The sequence below is a fragment of the Cyprinus carpio genome, chromosome A24, assembly GCF_018340385.1.
Source record: "Cyprinus carpio isolate SPL01 chromosome A24, ASM1834038v1, whole genome shotgun sequence".
Lineage (NCBI taxonomy): Eukaryota > Metazoa > Chordata > Actinopteri > Cypriniformes > Cyprinidae > Cyprinus > Cyprinus carpio.
In genome coordinates, this window is record NC_056595.1 from 25823277 (window position 1) to 25835896 (window position 12620).

Genomic DNA, 12620 nt, shown 5'->3' on the forward strand with positions numbered 1-12620 from the left:
TTTCAGTGTTTTCTTTGTTTCAATTCCTTCTGTTTTCTGTCATTTTTCATAAGTAGCTTCTAGTTGGATGATTCTGTGAGAAGATGGAAGTAGCTGAAGTGTTCAGAGTTTCCAGGTGCATACATGTTTAAACGAGGGCTAGATAAAAATCCTCATTACTCTACAGTAAAGCGATGTTGAAGCTTCGCTGAATGATCTTTGATCTGCAGACAGTCCAAGGTCTGTTTGCTGGTGAGCTCATATCTGTGACTCAAAGTCTGTCGCAAATCCATTTCTGAAGCTAGCAAACATTCAAGAGTTCTAGAAATACACCAGTACTAGTCAGTTACCCTCAGCATTAGGGTTATATGTTGTCCCTTTATTCTGCTTCTGTTAAAGGCAGACACTAAAAGAGTCTAAAACAGCGAATGATGAATCTCCATCATTCTCAAATCAGTGATAAGTCATTTTAAAGAACAAAGAAGGCGTCTGGGTTAGGGTTAGATGACATCGGGTCAGATTGAGCTGCCACCCGTCATCTGTTGAGTTTCTTCAGCAGCTCCAGCGCTTCCTTATGAACCTGCATTAAGCCAAACATGAACATTACACCCCTGCAGACGATATAACAGACGGATCTGATCTGTGTTTGTGAACCTGTTTGTCTTCTTCTGTGACTGCAGGGTAATCTCGTAAGGTTCTTGCATTCATACAGGACTCTTGCTGTAGAAATTCAGGTCAACTTAATCCAGATATTGAAATGTTAAAGTCATGTGTAAAATAATTTTTTAAAAAGATGAAGGTTCTTGCATTCATAGTCATGAAATAAGTAAAGAAACAAGATAAAGGTGCTTGCGTTCATACGGGACCTTCTTCAGCTTTCAGGAAAAATGCCAAAGCCTGAGGGAGACAGAGCACTTATTACTCCCACAGCTTCGGTGCTAATTTGAGCGTCTACATAATATAATTATTCATTTCAGTGACCTCTTCATAAGTGGCTGTTGGAGGCGACGCAAAAATAACAGCTGCTACTTTCCTCTGGTACCAGGCTAATTCAGCGAAGGCGAAACACCTGCGAGCCGCAGACAGACACGTCAGGAGGTTACTGAAAGCGTCCAGTATGGCCATATATTTATATCAGAATACAAACTCACCAGTAACCCAGAATATGGATGGACGTGGCATCCTTTGGATTGAGTTCAATCGCTCGCTGTAGATACGAGCGTTAAGAGGTTTCATTCATTCAGTGCTGAACGTTACTTAATTCTCCCAATTAACATCTTACCTCTAAATGGTTTCTAATGATGTAGGAATTTCCTAATTTCACTTTGATCCCTTCGTAATCACCGACGTCACTGAGGCAGATTGCGAACCACTGCAGACGAGAGGGTGATAAAACATCACATACTTGCTCAAACACCGCAAAACACATTAACAAACAGAAGTGATCACCTACTTTGTGTGCCGCAAAGGAAGCCTCGTCTTTCTCCAGAGCTTTCTTGGCGTAGTCCAGGGCCTCGTACGTGAGCCGCTTCTTCTCGTCGGCGCTGATGCTGGACAGTGACGTCAGATCACGGGACGCTCGCGCCAAGCGCCACAGAAACTCTGCATCATCACTGCGAACGGAGAGATGCGTTCATCTGAAACAGATCCGTTCATAAACTCTTTCGTCATCTAACACACTGCTGATGCTTGTGTTCTGGCAGAGAACCGGAGTGTGACGGTAAGGTTTCATTAAAAACTCGTCAGCGGAGACTCTGCTGATGGACCTCCAGTCAGCTTTACTCTCAGCTTCGGGGTTTTCTTGTCTTTATACCAGATTATTATGTTTCTCGAGTTAGTTTTACCTGTCTTTGTGGCGCACCAGGAGCTGGTGGAGCTTCTGTGTCTCTCCGCAGCTGTACAGATAATCTGCTTGTTCTAAAACTTCTTGAGCTGGACACAAGATGCAGATAAATAAAGCAACAGCGCTGAGCCTGGACTGAGAGCTCAATGTAGGAAAAACAAGCAGCACTACCTGAGTCCAGCGCTCGAACCGAAGAGAAATGAGCGACTCTCTCGAAGATGAGGAAGGACAGAGGAGTCACAGCCACGAGAAACGAAGCTTTTCTGTTCTGACAGTCACAAAACACACAGCACTGCTCAGATACAAGAACTCTATTCATAATCTTCAGAAACAATAACACCGCTGCTATGACTGACATTCATTTGGTCTTTCACCCATAACCTCTCTCCCTCTCTCTCTCTCTCTCTCTCTCTCTCTCTCTCTCTCTCTCTCTCTCTCTCTCTCTCTCTCTCTCTCTCTCTCTCTCACACACACACACACACACACGCGAACTTTAAATCGGTCATATTCTGCACATGACAATCATTCTAATTCTGACGTAGATGTGGATCTTACTGAAGTTCTGATTCGATCGGTCCAAATGCATTCCTTCATCCTCCTGGTCTTCACAGTTCTGTTCACAAACCGCCTGAACGCTGCAGACAAACTCGCGGACGCCATCAGATCGCTCTGAGCTCCGGACTGGGTTCCGTGTCCGTGTGTATGAAGTGCTTGAGCTGAATGTTAGTTATAGTTCTGGTTCTGCTGTAGAGCAGGTCTGTGCGAGATCGGGCCGATAGCAGAACCATACGTCACATGCCGGAAGTGGGCGGAGTCACAGTCTCATGCCGGAAGTGGGCTGAGGAGGCCTTATCAACACCAGACAGCACTACTTAGCTTTTTGGAGCGTTTAAAGTTCTAAGCTGTTAATGTTGAGTCAGTATTTAATTAAACGATTTTAATTGAAAAGATATATGTGACCCTGGAGCACAAAACCAGACTTAAGTGTACAATTTTTCGAAACTGAGATTTGTACATCATCTGAAGCTGAATAAATAATCTCTCCATTGATGTGTGGTTTGTTAGGAGGACAATATTTGTCTGAGATACAACTATTTGAAAATCTGGAATCTGAGGGTGAAAAAAAATCTAAATATTGAGAAAATCATCTTTAAAGTTGTTCAAATGAAGTTCATAGCAATGCATATTACTAATCAAACATTAAGTTTTGATATATTTACAGTAGGAGATTTACAAAATATCTTCATGGAACATGATCTTATCTTAATATCCTAATGATTTTTGGCATAAAAGAGAAATGTATAATTGTGACTCATACAATGTATTGTTGTCTATTGCTACAAATATACCTGTGCTACTGATGACTGCTTCTGTGCTGCAGGGACACAGATATGTATATACATATACATATTTATAAATATATGTATGTGTGTTCGTGCCTGTATAATATATATATTATATTATTATATTATAGGGATGTTCATTTTGGTTATTTTTGCTAACCGACAACCAACGCTCGTTAACCGATTATTAACCGTTAACCAGATTATTAACAAGATTATTTTAAATGAGAATTTAATTAAATTAGAAAGGATAAGTGTTAAAAATAAATAAATAGAAATACATTTATTTCTGTGACAAATTTTCAAGCCCGATAAATTAATTCATTATGCTCAATGTATCACTTCTAGTAAAACATTGATGCTTTTGAATTTAAATATTTAACAAAGCATGCAAACAAAAGACCGCTGTTATCATGTTTGTTTTGTGATCGCGCTATTTGCAGTGACTTATTTCTTATTAGTTTTCTGATAACTTCTCTTTGTTGGCGAAATGATGGGGTTGCATGACGTTGTTGGCCCGGTTTAAGCCCTGCCCCACACTGGAGTGACGCGCAGCGGAGCTTCTGGCCCGACGGTGCAAACGCAGCACTATTCTGGCCTCGTGCTACTGGCCCGAGGCTATTAGTCCCGCCCGGCCCGGTTTAAGCCCTGGCTCACACTGGCCCCACAGTGGAAAAGCAGCTAATGTACTGAATAACTCGGGATATTGGTTTATTTCACGTCAGAGGGAGTGTAAGGCACGTTTATAAACTGAATAACTTAAGTTATTTGTGGATTAGTGCGTACTGGAGACACAAACCAATTCAAATGATTCAGCTCGATTTGGTGAACTGGTTCGATCGGTTCACTGAGAAGATTCGGTTAAATAGAACGATTCGATCACGATCCGGACATCACTAGATCAGACAAAACAAATAAAACCCATTACAAATGAGGCATTTGTTGCATCCAGTGGGGACATAATTACTGATTATAATGACTAATACTGTGTTTTAACGTGTTTGGTTGCGTATAGCACTGCGTAAACATAAAACCATGTCAGCGTTTGTGATCTGAGAAACTGCCAAACAAAGTTTCACTTCAACGAAACACACACTGACTCCACGACATGGCAGCTGTGGCAACAGAGAGAATAAACATTACGCCTTCTTTCTTTGCGTGAACATCTGGCCGGCGTCCCACACAGTGACGTAGAGATGTGGAGATGTGGGGCGTGTTAGAACGAGCCGTTTCAGGAGGGTGTGGTGGACTCTTAACTTTGATAAAGAATATCTCTTTGGATTTGAGACTTTAGTCTTTGCAACTTTACAGATCTTATTTATGCACCTAGAGCTTGTAACACTCCAAAGAGAAACAAAACATTGAAATCGCATTATATGACCCCTTTAACAATAATAACCACAAATTACACAAGTTAAACCTAACTAACTTAGGTTAATACTTGGTTTCTTTTCTAAAGAGGAGCTGAGGACTGATGCTGCTTTATGAAAACAAGAGAAGTTTAGGACACTTTAGGAAATAGTGATGACCGCCTTTAACATTCTCACTCTTGAGCAAACACTGTGGGAATTCTGTTCATGTTTATCCCAGAAGATCAGAGGAAATGCTTTCTTATAAATGCTTTCTTTTAATATGTATTTGCTGTTTAGAAACAGTTATTTTTGTACCTAAGTTTTCAAGAAAGAATGTTTTTATATATGAACAGTAGAAATAGAATTCTAAATGAACAATAGGAATATGAAACACTTAATACCCTGAATGTTTTAATGCCATCAGTTCATCAGTTTCAGAACTAGTCCTATTATTTTACTATACGCTCAAAACAAACTTGACTGAAACAAACAAACAAACAAACAAGCCCTTCTGGTTATACTCAAGCAGACTGACATGTCTCGGGCTTTTAGTTGCACAGTTTGTAAAAATGAAACTGCCATCAGTCCATTCCCTGAGTTTTGTGATGAAGACTGATCGTGTGCTTTCATCAGAGTTGATGAGGTGTCAATCAATCAGGATCGTCCTGTCTGCTATACAGTGATTGACAGCTCGTCACATGCACCGAAACTGTAATCGCTCTAGAAAACCCAAAAGAGGGATTACACAACTGAGAGAACGCGCCCTGTGTGAATATCCTCCAACTCAAGACCCTTTTTACATGCTCGTGTGTGTGTGTATGTGTGTGTTCATGAGGGTGTGTCTGCTGCTCATATAAACTCGGTCACTCCGGCGATTCATTCTCTGCGGAAGTTCCTCCAACTGAAGACCCGTTTTACAGCATGTGAGTATCTCTAATGATTCAGAACACCAAGAGAATTAAGTAAAGCGTTTTGATAGTTATTAATGAATACGTTATAGACAACAACACGCTGAAATACTAAGATGATTCATGTAAACGTTAACGAGGCGTTTCTATGCTTTTTGTTTTTATCAACGATAAACGTAAACATCTGAAGACACTTTTTCAGCAAAGTGCGATTCTTATTGCCTCGAGTCATATTTTGATGCGTCAAGACCAAGTGTGCCGCACCAGTCCTCAACAGTGACGCCATCGCGTCTCGATCGCCCCCAGGTGGCTGGTCCCAGTGTAGGTCATAAACCCCGCCCTCTCCATGTAATCTAATGGGACGTGAGACAAACTAAATAATTAAATTTCACTTCAAATATCTTGTTTTCAAACATGGTTTTTGTCATTTGATGTAGATATTATCTCGCTGACGTAAGTTAGGGTGTTCGTTTTATAAATAAGTTTGGTTTAAGTTAGTTATGTGATGCTATAAAAACGGGAGTGTGACGTCATGATTGACAGCTGAGACTGACAGCTTCTCTGAGCGAACTGATGTGCCAACGGACCTTTTCGGGATCTTCAGTAAGAGACTGGAGTAGTATTTTCCCTATTTTAACACAAGCCTCTTATACGGAAATCAGCAGACAAAAATCGGACCAGTCAGGCTAATGTAAAACCGGATCAGGGGCGTGTTTGTGATCGACTCCGCGATAGTGTGGGCGGGACGCGGCGCCACTTCACACAATATACTCACTTTTCTTCAATGGAAGTGCAGGGCCGTGGAAGAGGTTTTAAGTTGGGGGTGCTGTAGTGGGAGGTGCATTTCTGCGGTCAGGTGGACACCTCTTTCATAATGTCTAAGTCTAATAACAAAGTAAAACACACACTAATAGAATTAAACATATTTATACCAATCTTGTAACCAGACTCCGTTGCACAGATAGCAGACACGTACAAATAGCCAAGATAGTTAAACAGCTCCAAAAGGTTGTCGCGCACAGCGGACAAGAACGTCCACAAAGCAAATATTTTTAACAGCACATATAAGCCTACGTTATTTAACTTATGGCTCTGTCAGGGCGCAGACACACAACTCACAGAACACAGGTCTTGGCGGTCTCTGAGGCAAAACTAGCAGGCCTACTAGGCTCTGGCGAAGAGCTGGTCGGTGTCGGGATGCTTTCCTGTATTCTCCGTCGTGCTCTTTTTAGAAGCTGGGTACCAAAAAAATACAAAATTCTTTTCTGTGCCATTATGATATCTAGATACCTTCACGTTTTTTAAATTATTATTTTTATACCTTCACTGTTGCAACGTCTTCGCCTTGACGTTCAACGTGAGGTCAGTTGACTGATGCATTCTGGCTGACCTCCCAGGGCGAGTTTTTTAAGGCGACCGTTATTTAGAATGTGTCACTTTATGGTTTCCATGGTGACGCGTCATTGCTTGTCACGTGACAATGGCAACAACAACAGAGCTGAATGAATGATGATCTGCGTTTATGTCATTTTTCCTTTTTATTTCAAATATTCACACAAATTTGTTAGATATGGCATGACATATCTGATATTCCGATTGTCAAATATATGCAAGTGGAAGTGTTTTGTTGTTTAAACACCTTTATAACGATCGCGTTAGTTGAGCTGTATGCGCGACGGCATCTTAGTCTGTGCCGCAGACGCAGTTCAGAGAATCGGATCTGTTGGATTTACAACACGTGAATTCATCCACTTCTCCCGAAATACATAAAAGTAAGTGGCTGGTGAACTGGGAGAAGAATAGAGTAAACTTTAAAGTTACTTACCACATGTGTATCTGATATGAATAAAACAAAAGTGTCTAATTATAATGGAAAGGAGTATTATTGGCTCTTCCTTTGACATCAGTGTGTATTTTACAAACTCTAAATGTATTTTTTAGTAGTACTTATATGTCTGAAACCTAAAATAAACATTATGTGGTTGAAAACACTGAAAAGTTGTGATATATGACAGCTCTGAACCTATGCTCTGAACTCGCCTCTCTCTGGCTCAGCGCCAGCCAACTCGTGAAAGCACATTTGAATTTAGCAGTTGATTACGTCATGCACTGGGACCAGCCTAGACTGATCACACCGGTGTGATCGTACGTACGTGCGAAAGGGTCAATAATTATTTAGTTGTTCTCAAAAACTCATAGTGCATAAAACTTCTTAGGTTAATAACAAACAGGAGGATTTAAAAATGTTTTAATACGTTTATGTATTTATTTTTTTCATCTGTCAGAGAGTGGTGTAATGTCTGCATTTTTCATACTCACTTTTCTTCAATGGAAGTGAATGAAGGTGCGTCGTCCATCTTTTTCAGTGCAATATACTCACTTTTCTTCAATGGAAGTGAATGAAGGTGCGTCGTCCATCTTTTTTACAGTCTGTGGTCAAGACATTCTACGAGCAGTTTGGTCAAAGTTGGCCAATCACAGTCGTTTTTGGTGTTCGTTTGTCCAGTGGGCTGAGAGCAGTGTTGCCAAGTCCGCGGTTTTCCCGCGGAATTGGTTACTTTTAAACACTGTTGCCGCGAGTTGTTTTTCATGTCTGCGGGTTGAAGCGACACCAATAACGTGATATTTAGCCCTTGAAATACGAATTTTACCGGGCGAACCGCCAATAAACGTGTATTTTGTCCCCTGAACGGAATTTTAATCGCGGACCCCTCGAAAAGCGATTGGGCGGGTTTTGTTTTGAAAACCTGGCAACCCTGACTGAGAGCGATAACCGCAGACAACGAGGAAGTTTACATGCAAAAAAAACAAAAATAAATAACTAATAAAAAAATAACTCATTATTATAGCTTATTATAAAGTGATACCGTTGTTGACTTGATTGCACAAATACTATTTAAACTGAACTGAGCTGGATGATGACATCACTGAATTCAATGATGAACTGCCTTTAATCAGAATCAGAATTAGCTTTATTCGCCAGGAGTGCGCAAACACACGAGGATTTTTGTGTGTGTATGTGTTTTATTTTTATTTATTTTTTTATTTTTTATTTTTTTAAAGGTGCTCCTGGTACACATACATGCATACATACACATCTGACATGAGAACAAAAAATAAAAATAAATTTAACAAGACTTAGCAATAAATAATCTGGAACAGTAGATTGATTCATGTACAGATTTGTGCATTTTTACTCTGTATAGAACTGTATAAATAATAGAGATATGCATATGTATATACATAAAACTTGAGAAGGCAATAATTAAAGATGTAGAATGAAAGTTGAGTATTGTCCTTCTGCATTATAGACACACTATTTTCCTGTTTAATACTGTCAAACTGCTTTGACACAATCCGTATTGTTAAAAGCGCTGTATAACTAAAGGTGACTTGACTTGACTATAGATTTGAAATGGAGATTGTATGTGTATTATAGTGATTATTCGTACTCCCTGAGCAGTTCATATAACGGTGTGTAAACACGATGTGTTCTTCTGTCTGTGTTTGTGTTCAGTGTGTCAGAATGGAGCATCTGTCCGCGGCGCACACACGCTTCTCTCTCAGTCTCTTCCAGAAGATCTCTGAGGGACAGGCTTCAGCGAATGTCTTCTACTCTCCTCTCAGCATCTCTGCTGCTCTCTCTATGCTGTCTCTGGGAGCCGGAGGAAACACTGCGTCTCAGATGTCCAGGGTCAGTCTCAAACCCGTCCGATTACAGCACATCTTGATTTGGGATTATATAGTCCTAAAGTTCCCCTGTGCGTCCAATCTTTATCTAAATGGAACAATTCAAATAGAGTAATAAGTACTTCCCAACAGTATAAAGAGAGCAGAGACACTAAAATGTTTTAATGTGGTGTATTCACGACTGTGTAAATCACTTCACATGGATGACGTGATGGATCTGCTGTCGTCTCTCAGTCTGTACCTGACAGAAGTGATGATGAAGTGTTTACGACTGTAAAAGGGTGTTTCTGACTCTGTCACAGAGCGGGTGTGTTCTGAGCTGGTCCACCTTTGGAAAGATCAGTAAAATAGTAAACTGTTGTGAAATGGTCTGTTGTTATCAGTCCAGGGTTTGTAAATCAGTCATGAAGCTGAAAGCAGTTTATCATAATAATGCTGTGTGGGTCTGAGGGTCAAAGGGCATCGCCATAGCAATAACACAGCGCTCATGCGTCAGCAGGGCTGCACACAGAAGTGGGTTGAGTTATCTTTTGCTGGCGGGTGACTAGTAAAGACTGAATACAGAAGGTGTGTCATCTTTATAGTCTTTGTCATATTTGGTGTCTTTCCTCTTCTCAGTGTTTCTTTTACAGAATAACTTAGTTGATAAACGTTGTAGTTCTCATGAACCGCATCGAGGCAAAGTTGAATGCAACTCTTCTTAATTAAAAACTTTTGCCTATAACTGTTTTTAACTTCTTGTCACTGTACATGGTAGACGACGAGGGTTTAGATGTTTGCTCACTATCAGCCACATCAACAACTTCAGCATGAAGGAAACTGTCATTGACTGTTTGTCTCCAGACTTTGCATTTTCCTGAAGCAGAGGGTGAAATCCACGCTGGCTTCACCAAACTCCTGAGCGAGATCAACCGCGCCGGCGCTCCGTACGCTCTGAGTCTGGCCAGCCGCCTCTATGGAGAGCAGTCCTACACCTTCATCCAGGTGAGCTCCGTTTATTCACACACAGAGAGGACAGGTGCGGCTCCTGTAAATGTAGTGCTTGAATGTCTGATAAATGTCTCCTCGATCAAATGTTAACACTACATGAATAATGAACAGAAAAATAAATAAAATCTGCTTAATTTTTTCTTCAGAAATGTACACAGTGATTTGTGCAGTATGTCAGTGTTTCTTCTCTCGTTGTTGCAGAAATTTCTTAGTGACACAAAAAGACTGTACGAGGCTGAGCTGGAGACTGTGGACTTCAGCAATAATGCAGACGCGGCTCGTGTCAACATCAACACCTGGGTGGAGAAACAGACACACGGTGCAAAAACAGTTTCATCCTCTTTTAGGAAGATAAAGCAAAACCAGCTTTACTGTTGATGATTGATTACGTGCCTGACCACTAATAATAAACATCAAATTCCTGCCGTGTGGGTTTGTAATCACAGAGAAGATCAAGGATCTGCTGGCCGAGGGCGATGTGGACTCGCTGACCAGACTGGTGCTGGTGAACGCCATCTACTTCAAGGGCAGCTGGGAGAGAAAGTTCAGAGAGGAACACACCAGAGAGCAGCAGTTCAAGATCAACAAGGTGAGTTCACAAGGGCTTTACTCTTAGTGCACACTGCATTCTCGTATTTCAGCTTTTGTGGTATATCTAATGATCTTTTTTTGTGTGTGAGATCTTGCCTTGTGAAACATTTCACTTGGTAATGCCTGCTATTTAACTTGGAAATATTGGAAATAAGTGAGCCTCAGTCCTCAAATGCTTAAATAAAATTTAATAAATATAAAAAAAGATTAGAATAATTAACTGACAGTGTGGCATAAGTTCCGTAGTATTGAAAGGAGTCAAGCATTTCCTAGATATGTGTTTAGAAGGAGCAGAATCTGTTCCTTTTGTCTTGTTTTAGCTCTAGTCATGAATCTCATTTCTGATGAGAGACACTGAAGATGCGTTGGTTTTGATTGCACTCTTTTGAAATGCGTTTCTTGTTTATTTCAGCTGCCAGACAATACGTCCACTGTTTTCTATCATTCTTCTGTCTTCATGAATGTTTAATATTCCTTATGTTTATTGATGATTTGTGCAGCAGTGGCATGTGATGTGAGTGAGCGTGACTGTGATGCGTTTCCATTGATGGTTGACAGAATGAATCGAAGCCGGTGCAGATGATGTCCCAGAAGGCCAAGTTTCCTCTGGCCTTCATTCCTGATGTGAACTGTCAGATTCTGGAGCTGCCGTATGCTGGGAAAGACCTCAGTATGCTGATCATGCTTCCCAACACCATGGAGGACAACACCACCGGCCTGCAGAAGGTGAGATAGCTGCGCTTAGTTTAAATTACGATGAGTCTTCTGCTTAAACGACATTTACACATCTCTCTTGTCCAGCTGGAGAGCGCGCTGACCTACGAGAACTTTGTGGAGTGGACCCGACCTGACATGATGGATCTGCTGGAAGTGGAAGTGTCTCTGCCCAGATTCAGAATGGAGGAAACCTATGACATGAAGGCTCTCCTGGTCAGTCTGGGAATGGTGGATGCGTTTGATTCGCAGAGAGCTGATTTCTCCGGCCTGTCCCCGAATAACGATCTGGTGCTGTCTAAAGTTGTGCATAAGTCCTTTGTTGAGGTGAACGAGGAGGGGACGGAGGCGGCTGCAGCCACCGGTGCCGTCATGATGATGCGCTGCCTGATGCGTCCCGAGCGCTTTAACGCCGATCACCCGTTCCTCTTCTTCATACGCCACAATCCCTCCAAGAGCGTTCTGTTCTACGGACGCGTCTGCTCTCCTTGAGCTCCCGGCTCTCCACCACACACGCGCACAGGTTTCTGACGGGTTTGAGCCTTTCAAGAGTCATAATACCAGTAGATGAGGGTCAGGGTTCAGATATTTGGACTTTCAAAGGTTTCAGTTGAAAGTCCAGTTTGACCTGTGCTTTATTGCCTTTATTCCTGAGTGCCTGTGTTGTTACCTCTGTTGAATCATCTGGAGTCAAATCCAGAGTGTTTATGCATTTACTGTACAGGTGCATGCAGCATTATGAATAAACAACTTATAATAATTCAAAAATAAAATGAAACCTGCATTCAGCTTGAACCTTTATTTTATTGTAATAGATGCTGTAGTCTTGCACAGGTTTTTTGAGCTCCATATCAATCAAAAAGAATCTGATTCAGGGGCTCATTGTCAAGTGAGTCATGAGACATACACCTTAAGTAAGTGCTGTTTGTGGCAAGTAGAAATAACTATATAAAACGTTTCATATAAACGAAAAAAACTGAAGTATTTATGTCTTCAGAAGACCTGTTAATAACTTATTGAAGAGAGATAATGTGAGTGAAGGATCATTCAGTAGGGTTAAGAGTTCAGTGGTATTTTTCATAATGTTGTGGAGATGCCTTCACACAGCATCAACACCTCCATGCAGCTGTGGTTGTTCAGTAAGATATTAACACTGGACCTATTAAAACTTGATGATATACAGACCGTTCCACCGAATCCAGCAGTGTCC

General features: G+C 41.1%; 2 protein-coding genes across 4 annotated transcripts; one reads left to right on the plus strand and one right to left on the minus strand.

The window, feature by feature from the left end:
- Window positions 1–690: 690 nt before the first annotated feature.
- rmdn1 (regulator of microtubule dynamics 1) lies at window positions 691–2640 on the minus strand. 2 transcript variants are annotated; one of them, XM_042714876.1, is made up of 9 exons: window positions 2378–2640; window positions 1994–2090; window positions 1824–1911; window positions 1433–1592; window positions 1262–1351; window positions 1131–1186; window positions 961–1048; window positions 799–876; window positions 700–749 (listed from the first exon to the last, which is right to left on the minus strand). In XM_042714876.1, exons 1-8 carry the CDS (start codon window positions 2480–2482, stop codon window positions 835–837), a joined length of 726 nt encoding a protein of 241 aa, XP_042570810.1. In that variant the 5' UTR covers window positions 2483–2640; the 3' UTR covers window positions 700–749; window positions 799–834. The 2 variants fall into 2 exon arrangements, 1 of the variants encoding a protein (XP_042570810.1); XR_006153526.1 differs by having other exon boundaries at window positions 691–718; window positions 846–876; window positions 961–1186.
- A 2680-nt stretch (window positions 2641–5320) lies between these two features.
- Window positions 5321–12198, plus strand: serpinb1l3 (serpin peptidase inhibitor, clade B (ovalbumin), member 1, like 3). 2 transcript variants are annotated; one of them, XM_042714878.1, is made up of 7 exons: window positions 5321–5440; window positions 8943–9119; window positions 9959–10099; window positions 10307–10424; window positions 10552–10694; window positions 11255–11422; window positions 11498–12198. In XM_042714878.1, the coding sequence occupies exons 2-7, from the start codon at window positions 8952–8954 to the stop codon at window positions 11900–11902; spliced, it is 1143 nt and encodes a 380-aa protein (XP_042570812.1). In that variant the 5' UTR covers window positions 5321–5440; window positions 8943–8951; the 3' UTR covers window positions 11903–12198. The 2 variants fall into 2 exon arrangements, with proteins under 2 accessions (XP_042570812.1, XP_042570811.1); XM_042714877.1 differs by lacking the exon at window positions 5321–5440 and adding an exon at window positions 5984–6028.
- Window positions 12199–12620: the final 422 nt, after the last annotated feature.

Excerpts from the sequence above, each read along its gene's own strand:
- rmdn1 (XM_042714876.1), bottom strand. The coding sequence starts at position 2,482 with ATGGCGTCCGCGAGTTTGTCTGCAGCGTTCAGGCGGTTTGTGAACAGA. Across the intron at positions 1,912-1,993 it reads GGTTCGAGCGCTGGACTCAG|CTCAAGAAGTTTTAGAACAA; the intron begins GTAGTGCTGCTT and ends TCTTGTGTCCAG. Across the intron at positions 1,187-1,261 it reads TCATTAGAAACCATTTAGAG|CGAGCGATTGAACTCAATCC; the intron begins GTAAGATGTTAA and ends TCGTATCTACAG.
- serpinb1l3 (XM_042714877.1), top strand. The coding sequence starts at position 5,999 with ATGTGCCAACGGACCTTTTCGGGATCTTCA. Across the intron at positions 10,100-10,306 it reads AGTCCTACACCTTCATCCAG|AAATTTCTTAGTGACACAAA; the intron begins GTGAGCTCCGTT and ends TCGTTGTTGCAG. Across the intron at positions 10,695-11,254 it reads AGCAGTTCAAGATCAACAAG|AATGAATCGAAGCCGGTGCA; the intron begins GTGAGTTCACAA and ends GATGGTTGACAG.